Source organism: Anopheles stephensi, chromosome X (assembly GCF_013141755.1).
Source record: "Anopheles stephensi strain Indian chromosome X, UCI_ANSTEP_V1.0, whole genome shotgun sequence".
In the NCBI taxonomy this organism is placed as follows: domain Eukaryota; kingdom Metazoa; phylum Arthropoda; class Insecta; order Diptera; family Culicidae; genus Anopheles; species Anopheles stephensi.
The window spans coordinates 10,608,283-10,628,029 of record NC_050201.1 but is presented as its reverse complement, the minus strand read 5'-3'; the positions used below and the strand labels follow the sequence as shown (position 1 = coordinate 10,628,029).

The 19,747-nt window shown below is 47.9% G+C and overlaps 4 protein-coding genes across 4 annotated transcripts; 3 read left to right on the top strand and 1 right to left on the bottom strand.

Annotated features, from left to right (window-relative positions):
• Window positions 1-9,913: 9,913 nt before the first annotated feature.
• LOC118516006 lies at window positions 9,914-10,675 on the top strand. The gene has a single exon (XM_036062259.1). The coding sequence runs from the start codon at window positions 9,914-9,916 to the stop codon at window positions 10,673-10,675; it is 762 nt and encodes a 253-aa protein (XP_035918152.1).
• LOC118506771 lies at window positions 10,676-11,541 on the top strand. Its single transcript, XM_036044370.1, has 3 exons — window positions 10,676-10,850; window positions 10,943-11,188; window positions 11,284-11,541. Exons 1-3 carry the CDS (start codon window positions 10,842-10,844, stop codon window positions 11,329-11,331), a joined length of 303 nt encoding a protein of 100 aa, XP_035900263.1. The 5' UTR covers window positions 10,676-10,841; the 3' UTR covers window positions 11,332-11,541.
• A 214-nt stretch (window positions 11,542-11,755) lies between these two features.
• Window positions 11,756-13,053, top strand: LOC118514681 (odorant receptor 22c-like). The gene is made up of 2 exons (XM_036061824.1): window positions 11,756-12,625; window positions 12,691-13,053. The coding sequence occupies exons 1-2, from the start codon at window positions 11,756-11,758 to the stop codon at window positions 13,051-13,053; spliced, it is 1,233 nt and encodes a 410-aa protein (XP_035917717.1).
• On the bottom strand, window positions 13,014-14,563 carry LOC118506761. Its single transcript, XM_036044359.1, has 4 exons — window positions 14,484-14,563; window positions 14,189-14,376; window positions 13,873-14,114; window positions 13,014-13,097 (listed from the first exon to the last, which is right to left on the bottom strand). The coding sequence occupies exons 1-4, from the start codon at window positions 14,496-14,498 to the stop codon at window positions 13,090-13,092; spliced, it is 453 nt and encodes a 150-aa protein (XP_035900252.1). The 5' UTR covers window positions 14,499-14,563; the 3' UTR covers window positions 13,014-13,089.
• Window positions 14,564-19,747: the final 5,184 nt, after the last annotated feature.

The following is a 19,747-nucleotide window of genomic DNA, read 5'->3' as shown; positions in this document are numbered from 1 at the left end:
TTCGTTCTATATGGTCAATGTAGATCTTGGCCGAAGGTGACCAGATTCGCAAGCAGCACTCCAACAGCGGCCTGAGTAGCGATCAGAATAAAGCCTGAAGGTGTAGAGGCGGCCCGGTGATACAGGCGACAATGGCACCGGCCATCATACGGCAGGACCGGGGTTCAAATCCCATCCGGACCGTTTTCCCGTAGTGAGGGTTAATTGTCCAACTATGTGGTATCTTTTAGTCTAGTACTATGAGGTTGTTATGCTAAAAAAGAAGAAGAAGAGCATAGTGGGGTAGCCAACACTCCAATTTGTTTTCTGATCTTTAGAGGCTAGGGAGACGATATGGTTTGGGAAAGTGAGATCAAGCCAACCTTGGCCCTTAACGATTGAGGCTTTTCTAACAGAGGCAGATAGTGATACAGTTTTCCAACTATTGAATTTTTTCTTTATTTATTGGAAACGGCTCGGCCGTATTGCCGGAATCGGATATATGGTTGGTTCTAAACCAGGAGATAGAAAAAAGTACCAATAAAATCATAATTTTATAATAAAATGTTGAGTACCATCAGCTGCCAAATCTTTGCGTAAGAAACAAAAGCCTGAAAGAATGTCATATAATTTTTTTTTTCATTTATTTAAAATGGCTTTGAGTCTTTGGGACCTCATCCCCCTCTAGGTCTTAAAAGCGATATAAAAGACACATTTCATCATGAGCCGTCCGTCCTTAATTTCAAAAGCTTAAGGAAAAAATCAGCATAAATCTTTTAAAAAAATTCAAATTTAATGAACAATATTATTTTACTAGCATCAAAATATGACCATAATAAATGAGAATCGATTTTTTTAAATTCAGCCAATTATATTCTCCATTTGAGAAGATCTGAAATTAAATTTTACTAAATTAAACATCAAGCCATTTCTTTGAGTATAAGCAGCTTATCCTTACTTTAATATTTTTGCAAATCTAGGTGTTGATAATCTTTTGTCCATCACTGTATAATATTATATTATTACCCAACTACGTGGTATTAGAATAAAGTCTAGTAAGCCTGAGATGGCAGGCATGACCTGGGAGGAAGGTAGACCAAGCATAGACAGAGAAAGGCATACATGTGTTATAACATATTATTGAAATATTCTTGCTTTAACATTCTCCATACGAAAACAGAGAGTAACGCAAATATATCACATCCGTCCCCGTATCGTCGGTGCATTCACAGGCTATCTAGACATGATATTCGAATTCTTCAATATCCAATACTTGCAACTGCTCACGATAATGATCGACATTTAATAGCCTTTAGATACCCATCCACCTTCCACCCATTTCCTCTGGGTAAGCTATTCTACCCGCATCTCCCCGTGCGGCGGCTCATGTAAAAAACGCTTTCCGTAAAGCAACATTTATTTTGCATACCACAAACCGCAGACAGAAAACAAAAAAAAAAAGGCCGCACTTGCGCGAGCCCGACTGCAGCGAAGAACCTGCTGCGCCAAACTCGGCACCCCAAACTTTCACCATTCATTGAACAGCGGGAAGCGCAGCGATCCTGGCAAACCTGGCCGCAACAGATCTTCGAGCACCCTCATCTTTGACCTCCTCGACGCGGGATCCGAGCGCCACCGATCGCCTCCTCACGACTGATTCTGCCGCGTGGATTCGTGTGCATCTTTTTAGCCCCCCCTGTCTGCCGAAGAAAATTGTTCACCTTTCCCGGGCACCCCAAGATACCGACGCTAGAACGGAACGTGCAGGGTATTGCTGCCGTTCTAGGGTCGGTGGTTACACGGTGGTGCATTAAAATATTCACGTTTCGGGTTTGCTGTTTTCTGCTTGTTCAATGCAAATGCGCAGTAGTCGGCGAACGGGGCGTACTCCGTGCGACGACTTTATGCAACGTCAAACAATGCACCCGTAGGGAGAGCCGCGATCGGGAGGGCGGTTGGAGGAGCGGGAAGAAAAAATGGCTCTCAAGCCCAACACCATCCGCCACCTTTTTCTCCCGTTCCGCGCGGCGATGTATTGTTACAATTATTCCACGATCCACGATCGGTCCACGCCGACTTCGCCATCTTCATTCTCAAAAAAAAAAAACAACATCCCAGTCCCCAGGCCCCAAAGGTATCTGCGAGATCCCGTCCAAACCGGGGAAGCTGGCACGCCGGCAGGATCGGTGAAGCAGCGCAGCCAGCGGGACTGACTGATTTATACATCTCTTCAAACGGGACGACGTAACAATGGTACGGAGCTAGAATGCGCGTATGCGTAGGACCTCCCGTGGATCTTCCGGTTTTTACGCGATGCGACCCTGTTGACTTCCCAAGCCTGGTTATTCAACTATTTGCCGGCAAAGTGACATTCAGACATTCAGGGAAAGATGCCTTACTGGTCGGTCACTTGTACCTTGGGCGAAGCGTGTTGCGGACCGGGTCATGGAAAATGCCGTGGGATAGTGAGCGGTTTGGAAAGGTTGAACCGTTTCTTGCTGTGGATCGATAAGAAAATGAAGTTGTTACTGATATGGGCATTTTATGAGAATCGGTTAGGATTTGACATTTCTCAGACAAACAAGCTACATCTCATACTCAACTTCTTTAAAATGTTCGTGAAAGTAATTTTGGCCTAATAAAGTTCAAATGCCGTGATAGAGGACCTGACTGTTGACTAAGCGACAGATTAATAGGGGGTGACTCTAGAATTCAGAACTTCACTTTAATCCAACACTGTTAGAATGATCATCAACACTATGTAAATGCAAGGATTATCTGCAGAGAATTTAGTATCACATTTAGAAGTTGGTAAGGTAATATATTGAGAGTCCTGACATCCTGAAAAATCATTAATATTATCAAGCTTTCAAATAAATCCCCTCCTACACACTTTGATAGATACTTCTGTGTCTAGAATTCGCAACTTCATCATCCTTATCATTAAACACCTCATGCTTCATGTCATGTCTGAAACGCACAGTTGCCTCAAATCCTGTTTAGCATCGCTCAGTTGTATCCATTAATCTAATCCACTTGAACATTTGAAGCGTTTCAAGACTATGTCATGGATGTAGATCGATAAGAAAATGAAGTTATTACTGACATGGACATGTTATGAGTATCTCTAGGATATTGACATTTCTCAGACAAAGCCTCCAGCATTTCGTGCTCAACTTCCTTCACAAGTTTCTGAACGTAAATTGGCCCTGTTTTTAAGCTCCCACATTGAGTGGCCTAGTAGAGATCATATTTCTGATAGAGAACTTGCGACATACCTTAAGATAATAATAAAGACTCCAGGATTAGGAACTCCGAGATGTTCCAATGGAATTAGAACGATTTTCAACGCTTTACTTATGTAAATATTATCTGTCGATAATGTTACACTTTATTTAGAAATTGGTAAGGTTACTTGTTGAGAGTCCTGCCATCCTCAAAACTCCTAAACATCATCAAGTTTTCAAATAAATCCCCTCCTATACACTTTGATGGATGCTTCTGCGTCACAGAATTCACAACTCCATCATTTTTATCAGTAAACATCCCCATGGTTCATGTCCTCTTAGATCCTCGCGATTGCACCTACTGCAACTTTGCAATCTACCATTATTTTCTCTTAACGATAAACCTCCTTCCAAATCCCTCCAAACATCTCTCATTTTCACCCATTAATCTAATCCATTTGAGCTTTTGAGTGCTTCTCCCATCGCGAAAGAAAAAACACCTGCAAGAAACTTTCGAGCCATTCTGCATCGAGAACTGCATAAACGGCAACTTCCAGACTGACAATGTGACTGCCAGGTGTAGCTGCTTCCCGTGCCGCAAGCTCAATCCTCCTGCACACCCTTGCACAGGAAAACTTCCTTAAAAAGTCATCAAATGTAATTAGCCGCGGAAACAGTTATGCTTCCAGCAAAGCCCGGTAAGAAGTGTGGGTGAGTCGTCGGAGTCGCTTCACCACCGGTAACGATTTACCAGTAATTATTTCATGAAATTTCATCCCCATTTACACCCACGTGCTTCCGGAGCGTCTCCCCGGAGACGCACTCACTCACTCACGGCATTTGATGTGAATCAGCAAAGTGGCAGTAAAATGGTTTGCGGGCTGCTCGCGACTCCATCCAGCAACACACAGCTTCAGGTTGCAGCAGACCTGAAGTAATGCGAACCGTCTGACGGGGTTGCGAGACGCGACCAGCAGACTGCAGTTGGTGTGCTTCATCCTGCCCGTGCCAGTCGCTCACAGTTTTCAAGTTTTGCAACGTGAAAGTATCCTTCCGTCCCGGGTAACGCTTACCTCCGGGTTCGGCTTACCCACCCCAGCTAATCATTCACACAGGTCGCCATATTAATCTGCCTAACGACCTTCTCGACCTCTTCGAGGGCCCGGGCCAGTTCGGGCAGACGAGGGCATCTTGATCTCTCACTCTCTCTCTCTCTCTCTCTCTCGACGGAAAACCGCCATCAGCGCCAGCGGCGTAGCAAATTCGTTTAATCCTAATTTAATTAAAAAACATCAATCTTCGTCCTCGGGACGGTTACTGACGACGGGCGGCAACCGACCGACAGGGGTTTCGGCCATTTTTCTGTTGCTCAACTGCCTGCTTAGGCGTACGATTTTCGTGCCATCGACAGTCCATCTAATCACGTTAGGCGTTACGAATCGGAGATGTTGCGCGTCGCCCCAAGAAGAAAACTACTTTCGGCTGTTGGCTTTCCTATTTCAAATCTCCTCCATGGATGATGTCGCTCCCTTTGTTTTTTTTTGCACGTTTTGCTGCCGCGAGGGGAGTGAATTTAGGGAGTCTTGGGAATCCTGCAACGCTAGAACTCCTTGCAGATATTCTGAGCATCACATTATTATTCACACCCGTTTCAAGAGTAATTTTCTGTTTACTACTTCCGCCACAATCTAGCATTGCTGTTGAAAGGGCATCAGGTTATGTCTTCAAAGCTGTTATTTGATAGTAAAATATTCTCCAGCGGTGTAAGCCGAACCGAGAAATACCACCAACTGGAAGCTACATCATGCACACGTGCTCATGGCGGCGGCATCCACTTTGCCGAATGCGAAGGAATGAAAATTAATTGATCCTATTACGACTGCTAACCGACGGCTGCTTTACGAAGCCACTCGCTGGAAGCGTTAGCGATCAGATGTTGCACATTCGCCCGTTACGGCTGAACTTATTAATCAGCTCACACACCTTGCCCCCCTTCGCCCTAGCGCTTCTCCTCCAGCCCAAAGGACATTCTAGGCATTCTTGTACGGTTCGGCGTACGCGAAAGGATGCGATACGCTGTGGACGAAAAACCAATAACGATGGTTCGGTTGTGGCTTACACGGGGCCAATTCGTTTAAGCAAAATTTCTACTCATAACTCAGTTCTCTGTAGCGTGTGCCTCTGTGAGCTGGAGAGGCACGACGGCAGAAGTGAAGCTTGGCTGAGCTCGGACACGCATGCCTGTACGTTATTACTTCGCATAAGTTGTGCACGGTTCAGCTAGCGTTGTTTATAGTACTAATCAACCTTGGAATATAAACTGGAGTGATAAATAAGCGCTGCTCAGTGTGTGTTTGTGTTGCGTGATATGTGATAGATGTAGCCTCCGAAGGGGGCCAAGTAATTACTCTTCGATTTAGCAAATGAAATGGTGGGTGAAATAATAAATTGTTTGTTTTATGTTGCACACCGCAACATATTATTATAATAAATGTAAAGTGTACGGTCGCTGTCGAAAAACATAGTTTATTGAACATTATCTACAATTATTTCTAGTGTATTAATAACGGTTAAAGACAGGCTACTTAGAGAAGTAAAGGAGTTCGATTGTCATAAACATAATACAAGAATTTATTACTCTATTTGTGAGGGAAGATCTAGAGCGTGTTAGACAGGATCCAACAAGCCATAAGACTGGAACAAAACCATATAACTACAATGCGTTACTTCATCACAAACCTTAAGAACATACGCCAATAACACACGACATCGAACGAGACAGATTGATCCTGCCTGACATGACCATCGGTAATATCTCTACTCTGAGAAAATAGTTAGAACTCTCGTTCCTCCATCCAGGGCTTGCTTTGATGATACTCTGACGCTTCGGAACAGCTGTAGTTCGATGTTGGTATCTAAGCAAATGGAGACTTCGGATTGATTTTTTGTTTTAATTAAGTTGAAGTAGTTATCTGTCGAATACAGATTATACCGCAAGATGATATCAGATCGAGACGAATAGTTTTTGTCTTTCACTAGGACATCCAGATGCCATCCCTTCGTCCAGAATATTCTTGGTCATCCTCATGGACCTACACTTAATGATACCATGTGATAGGATAGCCAGTCCTTACTACGGAGAAACTGTCCGGATGAGTTTTAAACACCAATCCTGCCGTATGAAGACCGGCGCTTAAGACCTAAAATTAAGACTGCAAGCTTCTTCTTCTTTTTTCTGGCTTTCTGTAACTTGATTTTACTTGTAGCAAGGTAATCAGTCCTGCATAAGGGGAGACTGTCTAGATGCGATTTGAACTCCCTTCCTGCGGGTGAAGACTGGCCCCCTTTTCGCCTTGATAACTGGGACCCCCCAATTACCCAGACTACCAACTGTCCAAAATTAGAAGTTGAAATGTGCTATACTTTCTTCTCAATCATCCAAACCAAAACGAGTCCGGAACCCAAACGAGTTCGGAATCAAAACGAGTCCAGAATCGAAAACGATTCCGGAACTGGTCGGAATCATTCTTTCGGATCGGATCGGACTCATTTATATGCTGGATCGGATCGGAATCATGATTCCGAACCGGAGCAGGCATCCCTAGTTCCTTGCCGCATTCAGATTTCTCAGTTAAAGTTCTTCTTCTTCTTCTTCTTTGGCACTACAATCTCGAAAGGGTTCGGCCTGCCATTTCTGGCTTTCTGTGACTTAAGCAAAGTAATCAGCCCTGCCAAATAAGAGGCGGTCTGAATGGGATTTGAACTGAGGTCTTCCCGTGTGAAGACCAGCGCAGTAGTCGTCTCTACCACCGGGCTGCCCCATGAAGGATCATTGAATCTATGTTCCGGTCCATATCATTGAACGAAGATTAATTCCTTCTATGAGTTCATGATACGTAGCTTCGATTGTATTCTGCTGGTTCTTGCAGTAACGAAAGTCAGGGATATAGACTTCAGCGATGTTGTTATGTTTTGACAACATGCAAACAAATTAAACAAATAAAAAATGCAAAGCCCAAGCTGCTCAAAGCTCAAAACCAAAAACCTTTTACGAAGAGAAGTCTGACCATTTCTCAGTTACTTTGTTGGCGATATCGACAGCAAATGGAATGTTTTTTCTTTATAAACGAATCGCATTAAACAGAAGAAAAACAGCGCGAAAAACAAAACCTCCCGAAGAGTTTTAGCTAAAGTGCCATAAGTAGCGTTTTACCACCGGATCGTAAAAAAATAAATCTTCCATTCCTCACCTTACCACAACCCGCCCCCACCTTTCCCATCCGGCGGTGTCTTCCCGGGCCCGGTGCTTGTAAACCGAAAGTGCAGCGGATCGCCTAGAAGCGAGATAGCGATCGGCAGCCATAAATTCGCCACACACAAACCCGCTGACGACGTTGTCATCGGTTCCGCAAAAAGCAACAAACGGAACGAAAAAAGAGAAAAAGCCACCGCCGTATGCACCGCACAGCGAAACCCGCACCGAAAGTCCACTTATGGCACGTATAATTTGTCAAGCGTCGATCAATGTCTGATTTACGATCGTATTATGCGTTGCACAATTGCTTGCCGGCATGCATGTGAGTGGTTGTATTGTGGTGGTGGGGGGTTTTTTTTTTGCTTCCCCTGACTTTTTCATTGCTGTATCTCACAGTCGGAATGCTCGCTCACCTTCCTTTTGCCTTTTTTCTTATGTGTCGTGTTCCAAAAACTGTCCGCTGACACATACACAGCAAAATCTCCAAAAACCGCGAAAATATTGAAGACGAACCCCGGTAGCGAAACACAGCAAACACGGCAGCAGCAAAACAATTCAATTCGATGATGAGAAATGTGCAAACGGAACGGTACAACAACAGCAAAGCGCAACAAAAAAAACACACATACACACACCGCAAAGTCCTTAAAAGGCGAGTGAAACATTCTAAAAATTCGCTGCATTCCACGCCACGCTGCAGAACAGTGGGCCGGAAAGCGGTCCGCAACCAGACTAATGCGAAACAAATCGAAGTAGGGACCAAAAACAAAAAGGTGCATCTTTTCTTTAGAAATCAACAAGCTCCTGGTTTGTGCAGGATGATTTTATATGCGTTCGACTAGTGAAGTGGACCGTGTAAACGTGCGCACACGAGATGCGCATCTTCGTCTCCACCGAATCCGTGGCTAAGTTCGTCTCATTTACACACAATGGCCACAGCAGCGGCTTCCAAGGTGGTTCGGGTAGGGGGCTGGTAGGGTGGAGGAGGGCGGGAAAACCCAACCAACCAACCCAAGATGCCTTACAGAAGACAGCAGCAAAGCAAAAAAAAACAGTTCGAGGACAACAGCTCACCAAAACCGATAAAAAGAGGACGACCTTAAGGTCGAGGTCTTGGAGATGGTGTGTTTTCTCCAGAGTTGGTTCCCGAATCCCGAGTGATTCTTATTTTGCACAGAATTCTTTGTTTGCTTTTGTCTGCAATTTTATACCGGGTCGGCATATTAAAAATTAAATTCATTCCCTACCACTTGCTATAAAAATATGCTATAAAAGCTCTTACAAATCATTTAGCGAGTCTGAAAAAAGCTCACTCGCAGGGTGCCATGACCAGGATTTACTACCTACAAAACCAACCCTTCCCCCCCCCTCCCACCCGGCACACTTGTTTGTGCAGCAAAACGAATGTTGTTCAAAGAGCAATTTAATACTGTCAAGAATCAAAATTATAGTTGCTGGTGGAATCTCTTGGAAACCAACAAGGATACTAAGTACACTCGTGCTCGTTTCCGTTCGCTGTAGCAAAATGGTGGGTTCGGGTGGCCCCATAAAAGCTGCCCGGTGTCGATGTTACATTAGCGCGCAATTAAAGCTCGGCAACGCGGGCGTACGTAACTTGCCCCCTCCACAGCACCCGCACTCGCGCCAACACCCAGCCAAAGACTCGGCAAAGGGGGATGATTTATCGCTCACGATATCGCACCGTGCGCTGCTAATTAATGGCGCTCCGAGCTTGATCCTTAAATGGGACCCGACACTGGCGGGCGGGGAAGGGTGAGCGCGTGCGGTGAGTGCAACCACGTGGCAGGGAAAACGGCGGCAAGTAACGTACAAGCCGTGAATCGATAAATTCACGCCTCAACCCGGCTCAGTGTGTGCGTACAACCAAAACCTACCATCGCCTCGGTCGGTAGAAATGCAAATTCTCTGACTCCCAGGCTTCCCTAGCACACCATCTTGTAGCGCTGAAATCGTTCTAGAATACGTGCACGTACGCTTCCCTGGACGGGGCGTGTGAAACGCGGTGTCGCACCGGCACGATGTACCAGGAATAGTAACAGTGCTCAAGCTTCGGAAAGCTCTACCGAGCTGTGTCATAAATTGTTTCGTTCCCATTTGCTCGCAACAACTATCCTGACGTCATACGCGTGATCCTCAACATCCACCTTGGTTGGAGCAGCAGGTCCTGCTCTTGGTTTGGATAATTAAATGGGTCACCGTTTTAACTGCATTGGTCAACACGGCAACCGATTTAATGACGCCCGCAAAAAGGGGCAAATCGGCTATATCCTCACCAGTGAAACCACCAGCAGCTGACAATCGACACTTTTAAAATTTATGAGAAGATAATTACGGAAGTACCGTGGAGGTGACGTGCGTAGACCTGGCAAGCAGCACCGGCACGCAAACTCTACATTCTGACCTTACCCATTAGCGCAACCACCGGTCCAGGATGGTTGAGCATCCGATCTATCCGTTCGATCGGTTGATTAAACGGCAGCGACTACTGCTGAAACTAATCGGTGTTGATAGCTTCGATCGCCGGTATCGGTTCAACAAGCTAACCGTGATGGTGATATTTCTCGCCGGGTTCTTTCTCGTGGTATCGCTGTACGATCTGTACCTGTTCCGGCACGATATGTTCAACTTTGTGTACGTGCTGATAACGATCTTTTTCGCCACGATCGGGATCGGCCGTATCACGGTGTTTCTGTGGTACAGCAGTACGCTGTCGGGGCTGCTTTCCCAGACCTACCACACGTACCGGCTGGTAAAGGAGGATGACGAGCGCAAATGGAACATTCTCGCCTGGTACACGCTAATGTTCCAGCGTGCGGTGAATGCGTACACGATCCTGTTTATCGGGACGTCCATTGCTACCGGTATACTGCCGCTCGGTATCTATCTGCTGTCCGGCGAGCGCGTCCTGCCGTACGGTGTGGTGCTCCCGTTCGTCGATCCATCCTCCCAGAAGGGGTACGAGCTGAACTATCTGTATCAGGTGAGCTGCATCATCTGGACACCGCCCGGGCTGGTTGCGTCGGAGTGTATGATGTTTGCCCTGGTGCTGAACATCTGCATACAGTACGACATACTGGCGGTGCAGCTACTCGATCTCGATCAGGTGATACGGTCGCACGATCCTGACCGGGAGGCACTGATCTCGCAACAGCTGCGCGCCATCTTGCATGGTCAGCAGCGTTTGATTAGGTGAGTAAACTACCTGCATAGCCGTAGCCTTCTAACTGACCTTTCGAGACTCTCTTTTTCTGGTGGCTCGTTCCTACAGCTATATCTCCAGCATTGAATATTCGCACACGGTAGTGGCCGGTGTGGAGGTACTCTCAGTTGGATTGCAGATTGTCATCACGCTGTTCGTAATGCAGTTTGTACGCATTTGGATCCTTTTATCTCACACATCCTTCAATCTTATCTAATATAAATTATTCCCTTCCCTTCGCCGTTTCTTCCTTCTGCAAAGTCTCTCTGGATCCCTGGACTGGTGCTTATTCCAGTCTTCTCGCTGCAGCTGTTTCTCTTCTGCCTGGTCGGCACCATCATCGAGCAAAAGGGGGAAAAGTTTTCGGACGGCGTGTACAACCTAACCTTCAACGAACTGTCGAGGGAGCATAAGCAAATCTTTCGTCTGCTGCTGCTGTGCTCTCAGCAACCTAAAACACTCACCTGCGCCCGTATGACACGCATCAGCCTAAACCTGTTCGTTAATGTCCGTACCATGGGCCGGATTGGTTCTTCCAATCCAAGAATCCAAGAGGAGCAAGATTCATTGCACCATTTTTGTTTTTTTCTTTCCCGTTTCAGATGTCACAAAAATTTTACTCAATTTTCATGATGTTACGTAACATGTAACAAGCATTACACTCCTATCACAGCCAAGAACCTGAGCGATTCTACTGCATGCCCTTCATCAGCAAAGTGTTCCCACCAATGTAAATGCTTCTAGTGTATGTTCACGTTTGCTCTATGAAATGCAAATGCAAAAATTAAATTGTGCCGCACACTCCCACACATGCACACACACACGAACGTGCCCTTAATGTTTGATTCTTCAAAGTCCGAAATGACCTCGAATGGAGTTTTGAATATTTCAGCAATACCCGGTACTGCGCTAATGACGAAACCTTATTAAACCTTATGTCAGAGTTAATTATCTTCGCACCAATTCCGCTGGTCAGCAGTTACTTTGATGTTTTTTGGATTTAAATATCATTCCAATCAGGTACGGTCGGTACATACCAACTCAGTGACCGACCGGCACCTCGTCTGTTCTAAAATGGCAGCGGTCAAGGAAAGTCCAATCGACAAGTTCAATCGTATCCTGTCCTGGCAGTTGCACATTCTTCGCATGCTGGGCCTGGATGCGTTCTCCTGCAGGCTTGTGCTTAACCCACTAGCCCTAACCATATTCCTGATGGCGGGCCTGTTTATGGTCGTGTCGTTCTACGATGTGCTGGTACTGTTCCGCGGCGACCTGTTCGGTACGTCGTTTGTGTTGACCACCATATTCTACGGCTTTATCGGGTGGGCACGCATACTGGGCGCGCTAGCGTATCGCAGCAAGCTACCGCTCCTGATGCAGATGACCCGTGACACCTACCACCGTGCGGTGCGCGACAAACGGCAATCAGCCATCCTGGCCCGGTACACCGGCATCTTCTGGCGCGGTGTAATGCTCTACTCGCTAATGTTTCTGGTCGGCGTAGTCATCGCGTCGGTCGGTCCGGCCCTACTGTTTCTGTACAGTGGCAAGAAGATACTGCCGTTCGGTGTGTACCTGCCGTTCGTCGATCCGAACAGTGGGACCGGATACGAGCTGAACTATCTGTACCAGATGAGCTGCATCCTGTGGACACCGCCCGGGTTGACCGCGACGCAGAACATTTACTTTGCCTTCATACTCAACATTTGCATCCAGTACGATGTGCTGCAGCTACAGCTGGCCGATCTGAACCAGCTGATACAGTGGTCTGGGGTGGAGAATCAAGATAACGCCGTCCGGAAGAAGCTGCGTGAAATCATCGTCTACCAGCGACGGTTGGAGGTGTTTGTGAACACCATTGAGCAGGTGTACAAGATGCAGGCACTGGTGGAGGTACTGTCGCTAACGTTCCAGCTCGTCCTGACGCTATACGTGATGCGTACCGTAAGTTATCGATCGCTTGCTTGTGCTTCCGGTCGAGAATTTCACCTTCCGTTCGACGATTGCAGAGTATGTGGCCCCCGGGGCTGATCCTGATACCGCTCTGCACTGTACAGCTGTTTATCCTGTGCGTACCGGGCACGCTGATCGAGATAAAAGCTTCCCACCTTACGGAAACGATCTACGGCATTGACTGGCACGATATGCATCAAAAGAACAAGCGCATCTTTCAACTTCTGCTGCATCGGAGTCAACACCCACGCTTTCTTACCTGTGCCCGGATGGCCATCATCGACCTGAATCTGTTTTTGAGCGTAAGACGCTTGGCGGGTGTTGAGATGAGATTGGGCTGGGTTTACTATACCGATCCATTTCGTTCGCAGGTTATGAAGAAGGTGTACTCCATATTTATGATGCTGGAAAACATGTGAAACCTTCAAACGCTGCTACCCCTGACGTAAGCCCTGTCATGCACCTGTAATCAGTGCGATCGCTTATTAACCTTTAGCCTAACCCGCCGATTTCAAATCAAACCTCCAATCTACTTTAATCTCATATCCACTCACATACTCACAACAAAAGCAATCACAACTAAGAGTAGCGATGCACGAATGTCGTGCAGATAGAGAGCTCATAGCATCGGCATAATTAGTTTGACAGCTTTACTCGTGCTTGGTACAACCAGGATAGCTTTGATTGGTGTTCGCGACTGACTGGTAGATGCTGGCAGGACGAAAACCGCAATTAACTGCGCTTCGCACGGTTCGTCAAACAATGCTCACTGACTGTCTGGATCATGCATCCGGCAAGTCAGGCTCTGAAAAGTATGGCTTTCTCACCAGGCCGAGCTAATTAGTGGGCACCGAAAGGAACGCTGACGCCAAACCCAATTCAAGGGCAAACACACGAAAAAACCAAACGACGGCTAATTATTAGGGCTGATGTATGTATGGCCCCGTGTGCCTATAGGACGTGGGCGTTGTTGTAATGATGCGCGTTTGCTTAGAGATGCATCGGATAAGTTCAACCATTTCGGACGAACAAGCGCTTCAGCGTGTGCGATGCGAAATTTCGTCTGACACCTTTAACCTTTGCTAATCCTTTTTTTGTGGTATATGTAACATTCAATACGGCAATCGAGTGAGTAGGAGTATTGGTGAGCTGTACAACTTTCTGCAACGTTAATGCCGTGTAGGTGCGTTCTCGTTAGTTCTGTGTTTTTGTGTTGTAATGAATCTTTTCTGACATACCTGCCGATATGCGTACCAGCCAACCATCACCACCGTATCCATCAAAGCATTTACGCAGCAGATCGCTCACCACCATTGCGGAGAAGAAAACGTGATTCCGGATGTTGACACATGCCCCGCGTCTCACTGCCGCACCATCCCACCGCACCTTGCCGGGTGAAGGGGCACTGCCGTAGAGCCCTTTAGCCTTCTGTTTACTTGTTTGCCAAGCGCTCAAAAGCGTTCGCACGCATCGCCCCGTACTGTTTGATGAGAAACGTGTTAATACATTAATTTGTCTAATTAATTTCATATCGCAGACCACGAATATACGCACTCCCGCGCTTCTGACGAGCCTGGCGAACGCGAAGAATGTTTATCGATGAACACTTTCCGGCCACACTTTTCCACTGGCGGAGTTTTCTGTTTGGAGCACCGTCCCGTTTTTGTTGGAGTGGGACCCGGACCAACATCTACGTCTAAGTTTTCGGTTGAATGAGCAACAAACTCGAATAGCTGCACGTTCTAGAAAGGAAGTGTGTGTGAGTGTGTCTGCAGAGCACACCATCGTTGCACAGTGCGAGATTGTGTCCTCGTTCGATTACGCCAGAACGAGAGCGAACAGATTGTACCTCCAGTAGTGCCATCTCGCTCGTGTGCTTGTGCTGATATCGTGGGCGTTGGGAGAACGATTCTGGCACATCCACACAACCACTCGAATCTAGCAGGAGAACACTGAAGAGTTTGAAACTTTTCAAACTCAAACATCGACACCGGTAGGTAAACAGTGGGTACAAGACGACTGACCGGGCCAACCGGGTTGGGTTGGTAGGTGGAAGCAGAGCGGAGAGAGTGTGAACAGACGATAAACGTGTACGGTAGGTACAGCTTCCTCTCGAAAACGACTGTCAGCGAGGATGCGTTAGCTCGAGATAGAGCTCTAATTTGCCTAACTCGAAGACCAACCGTCACCGGAGATCAGGAGATCAGATGTCACTAAGCTGTAGCGCATTGTTTTGCGATTCCTATTTTCCACAATGTTTCGGCGGTACGGTGTCCCGTGAACCTCGCTGTGGTTAATGGCTGCAGCTAGGTGAGCCGATGACTGCATAAGATATCCATCACCACTGCGCCTGGTGTGAATTCTGATTCTGAAGGCATAAATATGGCGGACGATAAATCATCGGCAATCTAACGTCAGACATTAAATTATTCGCACCGTTCGTTCACGCATCTCAATGAACCAGATACATCGCAGAAGTTAGTAAACACAAGTAGCAATAGGGCAGGAACAGCCGTAAAGCGGCAATGTTTATTTTGCCTTCCACAGCAATAATGTTTGCATTTATGGCACCAATAACCATTCCGTGTGGCAGTATCTAGTGTCCGTGCTGATTAGGTGGTTTCGATTAAGAGGACGCAACATTGTCTTCACAGCGGAATCTCTGCGATTCTGAGTAATGCTGGGCTGGCAACAGCAAAGGAAAGAAAACTGCTCCGCTTGAGGTTTGGTGAATGAGACCTTCATTAAAATCATTCAAAATCTTACATCACCCGGATATCTTGCCGGAAATAAGATCTTCTAAAGTGCTGAAGACGGGCTCTCGGACGGAAATTAGAACGCATTCTCAAGTTCGTCGGTTTCTAGAACGAAGCGTAACGAAAAAGAAAGCACAACAGACACGTTACTTCTGCCGAGCGAAAGGTCACTTCCGTCATGACGCACTCTCAAGGGTTTGCCGATAAATTGTATCTCCTAGTTTCTCTTCGCTGTGCCTCTTTAGCCTTCGAACCTAGCCAGAGCGCACACAAACACGCCGGGCACACCGAAACTCGCTCATTTAATTTATGCCTCGGTTTAACGTGCCAGCAGCTTCACGCAAAGGGCGCACCGAAAGATCACGCCGTTTTTTTTTTACGGCCCAAAACACACGCAACGTTCAACGCGACCGGTGGTGATGGTGGTAGGCTCGCACCGTCCATCATTCCCAGCGACCCCGAGTCGAGCCGCTGTGTGCGAGGCATCAACTTCCATAAAATATGATCGAAATCAAAGTAGCCGATACGAGGGAAGCTATTAGCTAAGACACTGTGACGGGCTGCGCGCCACTAAAAAACCTACCACGAATTCACCGTTAGCCCACCGGCTGCGTGCGGCCGGTGGGGAATGACGGGAACGCCGTGGACTCGGCCCAGCATTCCCACACCACCGGCCGGGCAGGCTCGCCTCGCCAGCAGATCAATCCGGCAGATAGAGAAATCAAAAGTTGTCCAAAGATAACACCGAAGTGCTAAAATTTGGAACAACGCGTCATTTAATGCACCGCTGGAGATTTTCTTGATGGAGCCATTCTTCAGGTTGCGGAAGGTCACCCTTGTCCACTGTCAACCGCTAGCCCACCACCACCACCGCTGGACCCGGTCTTTGGGGATCCATTTCAGAGGCTTGCCGACCGTACGCGGTGGATGTGGAGGACGAGGACGCCTTTTCACTGGGGACCCGAGTCGTTGGTTTCGGATCTCCGCCTAACGAGAGTGACAGAAAGCAAAATCGAATCTCGAATATCTTGCTCACCCCCCCCGTCCCCCAAGACGGTGGTTTCCTGAGTGTTGGGATTTCTAGGCGTGTAGGGTGGGCAAATTTTGACCACCGACTGGCTGGGTCCGCTCAGGGGAATGAAAATCTTGTTTCACTTTTTTTTCCCCACTCTCCTGCATGTTCAGTCGCGCGTACACCGGGCACGTCTAAGTCAGCCCACCTCATTCGCTCGCGCGGGCTCGTGTAAGAAATCAAATCAAATCGATCCGAACATGATTAAGTTGACATAATCGGCGAAGGTACTCGGGTGTTTGAGTGGCACGGCGAGGCTTCAAGCGTTGGCTTCAGCGGTGAGGCAGGGTGTAAAATGGATTTTGATCGACGACGGAGGCCAAACGACGGTCCTCCCCATACCGGCCGTGTTCTCAGAATGCGCGTATGTGAAACCGGCGAAGTCGGACGAACATTTTCATAAAATTCTGATAACTCATTTCATCGCACCATGACATCCGTTGGACGACCGATCAGCATACCTGATGAGGGAATTGGCTGGTTGCGGCGGAGCAACCGCGCAATCTCCGCGAGATAAACGGGATCTCCTCGGGTGCCCCGAGAGCTTGCCGCGCAGAAGACGGCGTGCGGCGGTTTCGAGCAGGTGAGCGCTCATTTGCGCAGCATTCTTCCGCCAGCACAATTTGCATTGTTAATCATCTGTGCGCAGCAGTAATCAACGGGCTCATTGTCTCTGCGTGCATTCCTGCCTGTCAGCTCACGGGAAAGGTGTTGGCATTATGGCGAGAATGTCGGTGAGTGTGACTGACGCGGCTGCAATTGGCGGGACCGCACGATGCAGTTTTATTCTTTACCATCCGGCGCAAACCGATCACGTACTGGCGTGCTAGAGTGATAAGAATGCTCTCCTGCAGATGGCACTGTAGCTGTGGCACGCTGGAGCACGGTGAGACCCTGCTTGACAGCGGCACAGGACGCTGGATGGCGGGCACGGCCGTAGCAAATCGATTAATTGCTGGGTACGAGATTTATCGATGTCAACCTGGAACAGGATCGTGACACCGAGAAACATTTGATTTACTGAGGCTTATCAATTAACCCTACCACAATGTAAGGGCCGTTTTTTTGTGTGCTATTACCGTTGGTCCTCCCAGGGCAGGGAATGCTCCCAAGTGGAGGTGATGGTGGTGAGAACGCTTGACTACGCAAACGCTTTGCGAGACGTTCTATGGGTGTAAATTGGTCCGGCAACCTGCAGCGTTCCACCTAGTGTTAGCTAAATGCATGCAGCCCATTAACACCTACCGGTGCACCGTGCCTCGTCGTCCAATTTCCGCCAACTACTCGTTCTGGGCGCGCGCGCGAGTGTTGCATTTTTGTTTTCCATATTTTGATTTATGTGCCATACGGCTCGTTGACGCACCCCCCCCCCCCCCCCCCCCCGACGCGTGACCACCCGTCCTCCGCGCGCTCACATGACAAAACCCTGAAGTTTGAGCCCGTGGAGAACCTCGGACCCGCTCGGATGCTCGAAGTCAATTAGCTAATGGTTTCGAGTGGCGATAGTTGCCTGGGATTACGCACCGATGGTATTCCAACCGATCCGATATGTGTGTGTGTGTTGGTGCGTCGTGGCTGTGCGTATGTCGATCTGCCGATCGGCAGGGGTGGACGGCGCAGTTTCTCACAAATGTCACCTAACAAAGTGACGGCCATCAATATGCTGCCGGTCGCTGGACGTGAGCGGAGTTTGATCCTGATAGCCTGCCCAGTGGACGTGCGAACCATCCGTAACCGCCATCGGCCGCTCTTCCCATGGTGGGGGTCCACCTACACCGAGCCGGTTTCCACATGGTTTGCCAGTTTTGCGAAACGGGGTGCGTGATAAAGTGGCAACTATTATTGCTTTCGCCGCGTTCAACCTGCACCACCAACTCCCGGCCCGGCCGTACCTGGGGACCGGGCTGGCAGGTGACAAAATGGTTGCTCGCTTTATGCGGGTGCTAAATGGCTGCCGGCCATTAGTCAACCGGTATGTTTGCAGAGGTCCACCCAACCACGGCGATACGCTTGCCTTGGTTGAGACAGTCGGCAGCAACACAAATGCGGAAAGCGAAACAGAAGGGATCCGAAAGGGAGGACATTCATTAGATCATATCGTGGCGGTTTGATTAATATTTCAGTCATATCAGACCTGCTACCTGCCGCCGACGAAGGCAAACCCTGCGGGCACGATGCAAAACCGTTCGTGTGTGAGATATGGCACAGTCAACTGTGGGCCGCCGATTAGAATCTAAAACAGATAAATTCGCATAATTTAACAAATGTCTCCGATATGTAAACACTGCACCGAAACGCTGGAAACCCACGCGCCCGAATGCTTCCGCGTACCGGACGGGATCGTTCGGAGTTTCTCTCAGCAGTTGGACATGGAATTGATATCGGGGGATTTTAGTGTTCGTTTGTCGAGGGATCTTTATTGAAGGTGATTTTGAGCTAAAAGGATAGCTCAAGACATTAATACTCACAACGAATCAGACTTGTATCACAATATCTGGAACTTCAAATTTCTAACCTACAATAGTCAAAAGATCTTTACTCTGAAGCATTGCTGGATGAGGTCCGATAGTCCATAGGAAACATAGAGCTCCCGCAAGTCAAATATCTCATCACTGCAAACCCCAACCGTCATTAGATTTTATTGGACTCGATTTCTTCGTGCAACTACCGCAAATGTGGTCCAGAGAAACGATTCTCCCGTGGTTTGTTCTTCCTTTCTTTTTTTCTGTTGCTTCTCAGAGTAGACCAGCTTAATTGTACCAGCAGTACAGCCAGCCACCCACAGCCATTGGCCGATCATAGGCACGGTTTGCTGCCGGCCAACTCATAAGCAGAGAAATCAACAATGGGCAATAAAATGGAGATGGAGAGTTCATCCGCCAACCCCCTCGGTTTGGCAGGCGACTCGTGCAGCAAAACCCCGCCATGCCAATGGGGATTAAGTGATCCAAAATGTATGCGAGCGAAATACGTTTGACCACACGGTCCTGCGACCGAAGCTGAAAGTGCTCTGAGCGAAGTGGAAGCCGAAGATGACGAAGCGGATGAATAAAAAGGGTAGAAGTTCTTGGTAGCCCAGTGCGAAGGATGCCGCCTTTAATATCCGTCCCGGTACATCCGAACGGCTACATCACATCTTCCGATTGGAATCGATGAATTAAATACGATGTCGTATTCCGTTTTGGGGGTGGCGAGGGCTTCACTTGCTTCTGGCCGGTCCCCTCCAACCCATTTGGACCTTCGGTTTCCGCGCGGAACACACACACACACACACGTTCGATAAAT